Source organism: Mustela nigripes, chromosome 8 (genome assembly GCF_022355385.1).
Source record: "Mustela nigripes isolate SB6536 chromosome 8, MUSNIG.SB6536, whole genome shotgun sequence".
NCBI classification, from domain to species: domain Eukaryota; kingdom Metazoa; phylum Chordata; class Mammalia; order Carnivora; family Mustelidae; genus Mustela; species Mustela nigripes.
Window position 1 is genome coordinate 14,827,679 of NC_081564.1, and position 12,643 is coordinate 14,840,321.

General features: G+C 50.5%; 1 protein-coding gene across 1 annotated transcript in view; it reads left to right on the forward strand.

Moving 5' to 3' along the window:
- Positions 1-12,643, forward strand: part of SRRM4 (serine/arginine repetitive matrix 4) — a 142,924-nt gene that overhangs the window by 117,955 nt on the left and 12,326 nt on the right. The window contains exons 7-8 of the mRNA XM_059408545.1: positions 1,206-1,304; positions 4,039-4,195. Coding sequence (XP_059264528.1) covers positions 1,206-1,304; positions 4,039-4,195 — 256 coding nt within the window. The remainder of the gene's footprint in view (positions 1-1,205; positions 1,305-4,038; positions 4,196-12,643) is intronic.

Below are 12,643 nucleotides of genomic sequence, written 5' to 3' on the forward strand. Positions count from 1 at the left end.
CTGTGGCACCAGCAGGCAGTATGTGTCAGATGCAGGCTTCCGTCATCGTCGCCATCACGGGGACGTCGTGCGGTGGGACATAGAGGAGCCAGAGTGCAAGCAGTTCGGACTGGCTTGAGTCTGCCCAGCCAGGGCAGGAGAAGTCATGCAAGGAAGTTAGAGAGTTTCATGGGGGCTGACTCCTCGGGGTGCTTGGGGTTCAAGGTGAGAGTACAGATTTGTAATGAGAGCAAAGGGAAGGTTCTAAGCAGAGAAGGAATATGGTTTGCTCATTACATTAACAAGAACCCCTGAGTCCTGTGTTGGGATAGCCAGGCTGCCCTCCCGATAGAGCCCTCTCTAACTCCCACTGGCTTCCTGCCTTGGCCCAAATCACTGACATTCCTTGTTCATCCCCAGTGACCACTGCCTCTGCAGCTACTACGTCTGAGTCCTTATCATTCAGGGGGGAGCGGAAGTAACCTGTGATAAAACCGTTAGTAGCCCTGGTAGTTGTTCATTGTGATTAGCATTTTTGTTTGTCAGTGATGTTGTAACCCTGAAAGTAGGCTTTTGACTCCATGTGAGGAAGCCAGACTTAATTTTCCAGGTCTGAGGTTATAAATTGGCAGCCCAAAGGCCTCATTTACTCTGCAAATGTGTTTTCTTTTCCCCCAAACAAAGTGTCTTTTAAAAAAGAAATGAGCTTCCATTTAAAATACAAATATTTTATAGTAAAAAAAAAAGTCTGTATTTCTACATTCACTTGAAAAATTAGAAGATCCAACCTCAGGCCAATATTCTGAAAGCACAGACACTTCTTTCTTGAGCTCTCACCTGAGTCACACATTATGGTACCTGACCGACACAGACTCCTGCTTCCAGCAGGGAGAGAGGTGACTAGCGGAGGTGACACTCCTGTCCACATGTGCTCGCCATCAGGGCTGCCTCGGTGGGGCGGGAGGCTGAGTCACCCGGGCCGGCTCCTCCAGAGGAAGCCTTGCCACTCGCTCGTGCTTGGTACGGCTGGTTGGAGCCCTTGAACGCCCAGGGGAAGAGCTGGGGTGATGTGGGGTTGGGGGCATGTAGGGGGAGATGCCCAACTCTGGAGGGACAGTGACTTGGATGCAAGAGGATGATGTGTGCCACAAGATCAAAATCTGTCTCTCCTTCTTTCCCCCCTCCCCTTCTCCTCCTTTGACTCACTCCCTGTCACCCCCTCCAAGATCACGAAGCCGGCCCCGAAAATCCCATCGTCACCATCATCACCATTATCCCTCGCGGTCGCAGAGCTCCGAGTCCCGCTCCTCAAGCTGTGAGAGCAGGTAAGCTCTTCTCCTCAGGGGAGTCTCCCCGCCCAGCCACTGCCCTGTCTGCGCCTCCCTGCAGAGGAAAGGGAACCAGCCACCTCCATGTGTAGGAACAGCGGTAGTGGTGTGTGCGCCCACGTGTGCTTCCTAAGTGCCCTCGCTGCCATGTGGGGGGCTGAGCCCTCTCCCTGAATCCACCACACGATCCCCTCTACTACCCTAGGAAAGTAAGGTAGTAGTTCCCCCCCGTTGTACAGATGAGAACACTGCGGCACAGACAGGTTAAGGACCTTGTTAGTTGCCTAGCTACGAAGGGACTGAGCTAGGATTGGACTGGGGAGTCTGGCTCTGGACTTGGCCCTCTTGTAAGGGTCCCTCTAAGCACAGAGAGGCTGAGCAACCTATGAAAGGCCACACAGCACAAATTACTGAGTTCTGAGGGCCTTCCAAGTCTGGCTTCTCCTAACCTGGACCCACACTGGGCTGACACATTGTCTGTGCCTGTCGGAGAAGGGGGAGGAGGGCGAGAAGAACAGAAAGAACAAAGTGTTTGAAACCGGCGCTGTCTAGCAGACACAGCAAGGCCAGCTTCCGGATGTCAGAGCCTGCTTTATCCTTCCTCGTGTGTATCCCACACACCTGGCTACACGTTCATGTCACCAAGGAGATTTCAAAATGCCCCTGTCCCGGTCCCACCACATCCCAGTTAAACCAGTGTCTGGAGGAAGGAGGAGGAGGAGGAGAGGGGGCATATGTGGTGACGTCCTACTTGGTGCCACAGTTTCAAATACATTTTCTCTCTTGATCATCCCAAGAACACCAGGAGCTAGACCAGAACTGCACTTTGCAGTCAACTTGGAAAATTCTTAAAACACCTGGATCCCACCCTCTAGGCATCCCGATTTTGTTCAGATGAGGCAGGGCCAGGGCGGTGAGATTTTTAAGTCTCTCCCTGTGATTGCCGGTGTGGAGCCGAGCGTGAGAAGCATTTGAGGAAGAGGAAAACGTCCCTGACTCGTGCTGCTGTCACTCGCAGGCCTCGGTGTCCCCACTGGAGACCAACAGCCGTAAAGACCTTGAGTGATCAAGACAAACCAAGACCCCTCAGTCGTGAGGTCAGAGCCCTGATGACACAGGAACTTTATGCAAAACACGAAAGTGACCCAGCATCTCTCTGTCCTGGCTCACATGAGGGACTGCTGTTCCCAAGGCCAGCTAGAGCTCTGGCCTTGGACTAGGCCCTGAGATTATGAAGATACCCAGTGAGAGTCTCACCGCCAGCATCTGATCCAGAACAAAGCCCCAGTTCCTCAAACGTTCCTTAAAGTGACCCGCCACCCGCCCATACTAGGCCCTCTCCAACACTCTCATAGGGAGATGTTCTCCACTTCCTGTGGGCGCGTTCTCCCTCCCTGCAAGGAGCCATGAACATGCTGATTCAGCAGGCGTGCTCCTGCTGGCCTTTGTCTGGAGGGCATCGGCTCACTGAGCTCAGGCGCATCACGGATGTGGTACAGCTGAGAAAACTGCATCATGGTGAGCAAAGGCATCCGAGCAAGGTCTCAGCGACTGGCAGAGCTCGGACAAAGCCCTGGACCTCTGACCCAGGCTGAATCCGCTCTCAGCAGCTCAGCCCCGCCGGCCTGGGTCAGAGGATGGTGCAGAGAGCTTGCTGCCCTCTCTCTTGCCCTCCGCCCGACCACTTAGGGAGATGAGCTGCAGAGCCCAGCCTCGGTCCCCTTCTTATGTCAGCTCTTCTGGGAGTGTTGCTGCTTGAGCTCCCCAGTGTTTTTTGGGCTGACACTCCAGGGGCCATCCAAGCAATCTGAGAGCTGATGACACCCCAGGGCCACATCAGTAAAAATGATCTGGAGGCCCAGAGCCCAGAGAGACATTCCAGAGCATGACCAAGAGGCATCAGTCCCCCCTGGGCAGAAAACCCTGCCCTGGTCCTGGTTCTGCCACTCACAAGCTGTGTGACTTCTCGTGGGTCCCCAAACAGCTCTGAGCCCAGGTCCTCATCTGCAGAATGGGAAATACCTGCCTTGTTTGCGTTGTGTCTTCAAGTTGGAGAGAGGACAGAGACCTGCCCTGAGAGAGGACTGCAAGGCAATAGGGTGTCATTTTTATTGCTCCTGTGGCCCAGAGCTAACAGGCCAACAGAGTCTGAACTCCACCCGTTCTAAAGAGTCAGAGACTCCTTCGCTTTCTGATGCAGACAGGGCAGCCCAGGGTCTGACGAGCTTATAGAAGACCCCCTCATTACTTTATTCAGCTACTCTTTTTTCAAAAGTTTTGGGTGACAGTCACCAGGATGCATCTGTCTTACAGATGGCCAAGTCACATACACAAAGACACACAGACAGGCACCGTGGTATTTATAGACAAACACAGATGGACACACCCAGTCACGTACAGACACACTGACAGACAGTCCCACACCCAGGACGTTAAAGCAAATCAGGCCGGGATGTTTTCTGTCTTCCCAGCTGCGTTCCCAGCACCCTAAACAGCCAGGTACATTTGTCAAATGAACAAGTGAGAGAAGGAGTGGATGAATGAATGAATGAATGAATGAGCGAGCAGGTGGGCGGGTGGTGGCAGAGGAGGGATGGATGGAAGCGTGTGTCGTTTGTACAAGCACACCCAGACACCTTCTACAGCCCTCTGATCCTGCGGGCCCCGCAGCCACCCCTCTGCCACACTCCCCTTCCGAAGACAGACTCATCTCTCTCTCCCGGTCCCCCAGGCACCGCGGCAGGTCCCCCGAGGAAGGGCGGAAGTCCCGCCGACGGCACTCCCGCCGCTGCTCCAGGACCCTCGGCAAGGCCAGCCTCGAGGCCCGCTCCAGCCACCCGCCCAGCCAGCCCCTCCAGATGCTCGGCCTCCTGTCAGCCAGGGGTGTAGTAAGTATTCCACACGGCCTTCTCGGCCAGTCTTGGCCGTGACACTTGGGGGGGAGGTGGAGGCACAAGTTCAGGGCAGTGTACGGCACATTTTAACTCAGTTTTGGGCAAACACCCCACTGGCTTTCGGGCCTCCTTATTGATCAACCAGGTGGTCATTCCCCAGCCTCTGGCAGCACTCGGTTGGGGGGAGGAAGCAAAACGAAAGTGCCCAGGCTTTCTAGGGAGCGCTGAAAATACACGCTGGTCTCCAGAGTGACCCTGGCAGGAGTGCATGTGTGAGACCCCGCAGGAGGAAGGAAGGGAGGGGGCTTTGATGTGGCGGAGGCATTCCAGCTTTCCCGTGAAGTCTGCAGCCCAGATGCCCACCAGCCTGCAGCACTGATTCGCTGCTGGGATTTGATTTCACCCAGATAAACACGGCCTGGAATGTGTATGAGCATTTGCCTTCAAGGAGCTCATAGCGCTTGAGCTGTGTCCTCTCCTGTGTCCGCACGAGGTCTCAGGGCATCGAGGGCATGACTGCTCTCCCTGGTCCCTTCCAACAGATGGGACAGAAAAACCAAGACTCAGAGAGGTTACGAATCTGATTGAGCAGCCCCGCATTGAATGGCATCACGTGATGCTCCCGCAGGTCCACAGGGAGGAGCCAGAATGTAATTTCAGGGGACCTTACCTGAGCGAGGGATTCAGGGTTGGAGCTGAACTCGGGCCCTAGCTTTGCTACTCCCTGGTCGCGTGGCTTCAGGGAAGTCCCTTCCCTCCTTCGAAATTCAGTGTTCTCATTGGCAAATTTGCAATAATACCACTTTCATGTGGATGGTTGGGGACAGCCAATAAGACCAAGTACGCGAAGGCCTTTTGTTGATGCTCAAGGGACAGATACACAAACGGGAGGAGACACAATGCTGACGTGGCCTACAGTTGCAGCTGGCAGGGACCCGTCTTTTCTAGCTATGAGTGAATCTGAGAATTTCAGGTGAGGTGGAAGTGAGGAGAAGCTCGGGGTGCTTGCAGGAAGATCATGGAAGGGAAGGCGATGAAATACACTAGTTGGGCCTGGTTGACACAAGTTGTCACCTGCAGTGCATTCTGGGTAACTCTTCTTTACCATTCGAGGCACCCTGTGCCACCAAGGTCTCATTTTGCCCCAATCCTCTGCCTAGCTGGAACCATCCACAGCATCTTCAGGCCTCCCTTTGTAGAGGTGTCTTGTGGTTACTAAGTATTTTAAAGATGGAAAATGCCCACTTGCCTTTCCCTCTCCACTGATGTCCTATAAAAGGTCTTTCCAGCACAGCAGAGAGTCTGGAGGCCCAGGGAGTCTTGGCTTGGTTGGACAATTCCTTCTACCCCTCCCGGCCTCAACTTCCTCACCTGGAAAATGGGTGTGATGATCTCATTTATCTCCCAGGGAAATTGTTGCAGAGTTAGAAACCGATGCAAAAATGCCTATCAGAGATAGAAGAAGTGAGTCAAAATCACCCAGTCTTTCTGGTCTTGGTGTTTGTGGCGGCCCATTTGGTGGCCCCCACTGACCCTCATTAAAAAGTGCCATTGGGAGCAGCTGGCTTGTTTGATCACCTGCCCGGGATGGTTTCCTAACAGCCTGGGTCTATCAAGATGTTGTAAAAGGCTGGATGTTCTTTTAAAAAAGAAAGAAAGAAAGAAAGAAAAAAAAGTGGGGTCCTCCCACACCAGCTGGTGAGGAAAAAGATTGGCTGTTGGTTCTTGAAGCCTCAGTGTCTCCCATGGACCCAGTCCCTTTCAGAAGAGCTGGAAGCTCACCCACACCTAGAAGGGGCAGACATTAAGAGCTCACCGAAAACCCGAGAAGAGAAATGACTTCCATGGGCTACAGCAAGTCCAAGTCGTTCAAAACATGGGGCTATGATGGAGCCATCAGATCCTGGCTCTGAGCTGTGGAAAGTTACTTAAACCTTTTTGAGCCCCTGTGTCCTCATCTGTTAAAAAAAAAAAAATGCAGAGAATAAGTGTCTTCTTCAAAAACCTTGCTGTGTGGACAAAAGCAAAGTCCCATTGTAAACGGCTGAGCCCAGTGCTTGGCACAGGGGAAGAATTCAGCAAATATTTGTGGGTGTTCCGACTACAGCATCCTGCGCGCTGGCTCTACATTTACCAACCGTGGGACCGTGAGCAAGTTCCATAAACTTTCTGTGCCTCAGTTTTCTCTGAACCTGCAAAACCAGGGGAACAATGAGACCTGCCTTGTAGGCGGTGTGGTATGGGCATTCAGTGACTTCGTGTAAGTAAAGGTTTCAGATTGCAACAGACAAGTGGAGAAATGCTACTTCCTGGTCACTGCTAAGAATAGCAGTGGCAGCAGTAAGAGTGACCATGGAAATAGCATTGGGGCAGCGACAGTGTTTAGCACACTAGTACTTGTGGTAGTAGTCCTAGTAATACTCGTATGGCTCCAGGCCCAGCCTGGTCTGTGCATGACTTGGGGCCAGAGCAAGGGCCCCTCAGTTCCTGTGCTTTCAGATTCCTTCATCCATAAAGCAGCTGGCTTGCCCCATCCCACTCATGGTTTTCTGACTTCTGGGGGCATCAGCCCCGAGTCTAGCCCTCCATGTGCCCTCCACACTAGACCCTTATTCCTCTTCTCCCCTGCAAAAGGCAGAGATGGACAAAGGTATCAGGTCGGACCCCAAGTTTTCTGAGAGTCCTGGCCCAGGATCTTCCCTTATGCCAACCACCAGGCTCAACAGCAGAGTCAATGCCCCCCAAAGAATCCATCCCATCACTCATTCAGATCTACCAGTTATCTCCCAAAACATCTATCTGAGGGTCAGATCTCAGGATCTGGTGAAGAGAGGACAATCTGTGCCTATAAAAGGCAACGCACAACAATTGAGCAGGGACGCTGAGATGGGGTGGGAAGTGGCAGGCAGGGAAGGGATCCTAGGGTTGGTTAGTGTTAGGTCAGGGCAGAGAAGGCGACAACTCAGAAACTAGTGCTGCGCAAGAATCAGCCAAAGGAAGCAGGAAACAAAGATTCAGGTTGGGGCTGGAAGCAGAATCCCAGGGCAAGAGTTGGGGTTCTGGGGATAAGCAGGAGCCTGAGCACAGGGGTCTTCTATGCCCTGGCTCCCACCACACTCCACTGCAGGTACTTCCAATGTACCACTCTTTAAAAAATCAAGGACAGGCACATCACATCAAGGGGGCATATTTGCATAAATGAATATGCAAACTCAGGGCTGTGTCTTATTGAAATCCTAGTTGGTGAGCTAAAGATAACCTGAAGCCCTCTTGCTCAGTCAGATCCCAAATCCAAATGGAGGGTCCCAAGGAGATGATTTAGGGACCCTTCACAGCCTCATTCATGTTCTTTATCTCCACTCAGCCATCTCTGTTCAGGGCATCAGGGGGACAGAGATGAATAAAACGCTCCTCCCGAATTCTGGAGCTCAGTCTGGTAGTCAACAGACGGCTGCACTACAGTGAGAGAAGTGTAATTAGGACTGAGATGGAGTCCGCGAGTACCAGCTCCTCCTCGTTTGTCAAATATTCAAAACCTTGTGTACTAGTTGGTTAATAGACCCTGTCACCACCCTAACCCCAAGTGCCCAGAGCCACCCCCTCCCTCCCCTGGTACCTCGGGACCTCCTCACAGTTTGGCAACTAGAGTGGTACGGGACTGCCATCAGTACCAAGGGCAGCTACCTTCGGATGAGGCAGTGTCCCCACCCCATCAGCTGCCGGATATCCAGACTACGAACCCTGGTGGCGATGGAAGTAAATACAATGCAGAGCAGGACCACGGAGGAAGGACAAGACAGTGTTGTCTTGGTGCCTGAGAGGGCTCTACAAATAAGGGAACACTCAAGCTAAGCTTTGAAGGATGGGTTCACCGGATTGGGATGACTCATGCATACAGAGAAGGGAGATACCTCTGTGTACCAGGCACTTTTGTTAGAATGAAGGCGATGCAACTTTAGAAACCATCCCATGCTTTACACAGTTGTTGCTGCTGATGCCATTTTATGCACAAAGCCATTCTCTGAGATAGATGCAATTATTACCACCATTTTTCAGACAGGGAAACGGGCTCACAGAGCTAAAGTGTCTTTGGTAGGTGGCTCAGTTGGGAGGAAGGGGAACTGATAGGAATCGTGGCTCATGTCTCAGAAGCTTACTCTGATGACCACAGGGCCAATTAGATGACAGAGACGTTGGTGGCACCAAGGTTTGGCCAAGCCCTTTCCCTATTGGCATGGGGCACTCTGGTCAAGTCTGCTCTCCCTGGAGAGGGAATCTGGAAGAGGGCCTATGACGATGGAAGCTAGACCAAGTTGAGAAGCACAGGCTTCTCCTTTTCTCCTCCTTCTACCTCCAGCTTGGGCTAAAAAGTTGCCATGTATTCTTCGCCAACAAAAACCTGCAGATGCCATGACAAGAACAGGAAGAAGGGGAGGAAGAAGAAGAGAAAGAAGAGGAAGGAGGAGGAGGAAGAAGAGGAAGAGGAAGGAGAGAGAAAAGATAAAGAGGAAGGAGAGGAACAAGAACAAGAAGGAGAGCATAAAACCTAAGGTCCAAAAAGATTTCCTTGTGAAATCTGTCAACAAGAGGAGGCAGTAGAGTGCAGTGATGAAGTCATGGGCTTTGGGACCGATCTGTAGACTCTGAGGTTCTTGATGTTTTCTCCCTGGTCAACCCTGGTTAACAACAACCACCAGTGCCAACTGAGCACCTACTATATGCCAGATGCTAGGCTGAATTTTTCCTATGCACCCCCTCATCTGTTTCTTACAATAGCCCTTCAAGGGAGCTTCCACTAATATGCTCCTTTTAGTGGGCGCCTAGAACATGGCGGCCATGTCCTATGGCCTGGAACAATTCCATGACGAGCACCTAAGTGAAATGGAGAAGTTAGGATCCAAACCCAGAATGTCTGCCTCCAGAGTCCATGTGCTTAATGACATGACTCCCCTTGTGTCATTTCACTTCCCTGGGCCTCAGTGTCCTCATCCATACTTTGGGCTAATAATCACACCTGTTTCATAGGGTGCTTGTGAGGATGGACTGAGTTGGGGGATCCATTCATTTAAGGAATATGCATTCAGCACCTGCTGTGTGCCAGACACTGTTCCAGGCACCGGGGTGAACAAGTATTTGCAGTGAACAAGACTGACAAGGATCCTACCCTCATGCAGCTTCAGTTCTATGTGAGAAACTTAGCCCAGTGCTTAGGACATAACTAACACTCAATATGCAGTCGTTGCTGGCATTATTTGTCACCACAGTGGTTTTATTAAGCTTGTTCCTCATAAACCCAGATGTGATGTTTTTGAAATATCTCTGGGTTCAAAAGCTTAACCGTGTCCACAATCTGAGGCGAATTCCAGAGCAAGCCTAGGAGAAAGGCAGGATGGAGGTACACATCCCATTTTGCAGAGAGGGGAAAGCATATGGTGGCCCTGGCCTTCAGACCCCTGACCCAGGCTCTCACACATTCTGCAAAAGCCTTTTAGCCCTCGCTCACCCAAGAGACTCAAACATGCCACACCATTCACTGCAGTTTTGAAAAGAGAGACCAGAATGTGGAGGAAAGGCAGTCTGAGACGGGGACTTAGTGGGACCTGTTGTGGTTGTTGGGTTTTTTTCATGGAAAGTGGCATAGCATGGTCAACTTTTACTTTTACCACATCTGTTCAGAGTAAAAGGAAACCGCCATGTTCTATCACGAAACTGACATCTTACCACCGGAAGAAGTAGTACTGACATGGCCTCCAAAGAAAGGATGAGCCCTTAAATCAAATGCATTTGGCTGGATGAAAAACTCATTACACTGAACTTAATTTTTCTCCATTTCGATTTGGGCTGGTGTAAAATTTGTCTGACTGGATCCATATGGAGATTTTTAGGAACCAGTGGGCTGAGGGCCCCCGAAGCTTCCATTTTCCCTCAGTTTCCTGCCTATGATTAGGAGGGGAAGAGACAGAGGAGGCCGGGCCACTTCTTCGGGCCCAAGGCCAATTGCAGCGCACTGCCCCATGGGATCGCCCCAGCCCTGAGGGACTGCGTCATCTGGCTGTGTCCCCACTTCCCACCTCCTCTCACCCAGACTCCCAGAGGTCAACAAACCCATTCTTTTTTCTGTCTTCCTAATGAGTGAACAAAGGAAGATGAACAACATCAAGGAAAATAAACCTAATGTCTTTGTGGAACAAAAGGATTTTTTTTTTTTCTTTTTTAAGGAATAACCAGAACCCTCTAGCTAAAAGCTCTGCCACGCAACTCTATATTCACATGAGAATTTCCAATCCCCCATATGGCAGGGAGGGGACGAGAAATTTATAGCCATTTCTCTCCATGGGGCCATTTGAAGCTCAGTAAATGACTTGTTCAGTTTAATTGGAATTCTCTTCTTGATTGTATTTTTGTAACCTATTAGGCCGTGCTGCCTCTTGATCTCAGAATTCAGCTGAAATTAAATTTTGAAGTGTAAGTGAGAGGTTGCCTTTTTTCCCGTTCTTGATTAAATAATGATTTGAAACAAAAACAATAAATAACAGTGCCAGCTTCCCTGGAGGGCTGAGAGAGACTCCCAGTGAAATGCCAGGAGCCGGAGTTTGTGGTGGGGGGATTTAATTACTTATTAGAACCCACGTGTTAACATTGAGTATATTAAGAAACAAGGAGATGAGTCAACTTATGATTTCAAGAGAAAAAAAAAATCAGAGCTTCACATTGGAGGGGGCCTTGGGACTAAAGGGGAAATGCTTGTTTGCTTTCTTCCAATGGCTATGAGTTTGTGAAATAGTTTGTCCTTGGGGGAAAATAAATCTGAGATTGGCAATCCTGATCCAGAAGGGAAGACCTTGTCATGGCCTCTGGGTCTGGATGCAGTTTAATGGCTCTGGTCTCCTGGTTCCTTCCATTGGCCAAAGTCCAAGAGGCATGAAAAGGATCAAGCTGGGGAAGAGGAAGCATCCATTTTCATAGTTCGGAAGGGAGAGATGGGGCATCCAGGAGGTACTGTGTTTGTGGTTCCTTTGCAGTGGTCAGGGTCATGGCAAACATTTAGAACACAGGGTCACAAACTCAGAGGTCTCGGGGGCCTGGCAGTTAATAGAAGCACCTGGGATTGCGGGGGGCTGGTCACCAGAAAAGCCTAAAACGGTCAGCTGCAGTTCTCTTGAGCTGATGATGAGCAACAAGGATGTGGACCCAGCATTGTCAGACCTTCAGCACAGACTAGAAATAGAGCTCTTATGTGAAACCGCCCCATTCTGTAATGTTGGCAGTTAATTCAGATTTACTGTCAGGTGGGCTATGTACCTGGGTACATATATACTAAGTGGGCTAAAGAAAAGGTAGCTGAGACAAAATATAACTTGACCTGTCAGTTTTCCAGTGGTAATCTGGGGGCGCTGAAGCAGACGCTGTTCAATTATATCCCTTCATCCTCTCTGCTTCAGGACACATGGCGAACCTCCAGCTTCTAGAAGGTGCTCTCTGGCCGGCAAAGACTGCTTTGGTTGGCCACGTGGCAGTATGAGCACCCTAGAGAACTGACACCCACTGGGTGCAGCCTCCAACCTACGAGTGGTGGGGCATTGGCATATAAATACCCCAGCTCCCTCCTTGGTAGGGTCAGTTCCTCACTGGCTCCCAGAGTGTCCTCCGGCTGCCCTCCGTGGTAGCTGGTTTGATAACACGTCTTTCATTGGCTTTTCTTCTCCCTCATCTCATTTCCCCTCTCCCCTATAGAAGTTCCTTGTCCTCTCAAATCAACTACTAGCATTCAAATTCCTGTCTTGATTTTGGAGATAATCCATATTAAGACAGATGTTTTTTGTTTTTTCCGCTCAGTAATTAAGCAGATATTACAGGGGCTGAGTTTTTATGCCAAGCTCCACAGGTAGGCCTTTGTAAAGACAGGGGAAGAAGAAGACTGATATGGAGGAAGGGGCCACAGTATACCAAAGAAGAGTTTCCTGGTATGAGGGTTCCAGGTCTTAAACAGGGGCACAGGTACCATGATTACTGGACATTGGTACTGGACAAGAATGGGTCTAGAATGACTCCTCCTATCAAGTATCTTGAGCACTGTTTTCAGCCTAGCTAGGAGGACAGGGGCAAAGGTCAGTTAATGGTTAGAAGAGAAATTCCCAGCAGATGAAGAACTCTTGAAAGATGAATTTTGAGAGGGCTGTTAATCTAAATGAGGAGCAGGTAGGAGCCACATTGTCATGTCACTGAGTGGACAACTGTTGGTATCTTAGTGAGTGAGTACTTGTCTAGAAAGGACAAAAACACGGAGGCCTCTGTTGTCTGCCTATCATGAAGGTCTCCTTTGCATTATCATGGCTGTCACACACCCCCAACACACACACACACACACACACACACTCACACACTCACGCAAACACACACACGCATTCGATTTCTGGCTCCCCTCACTACCTTTCCTCCTCT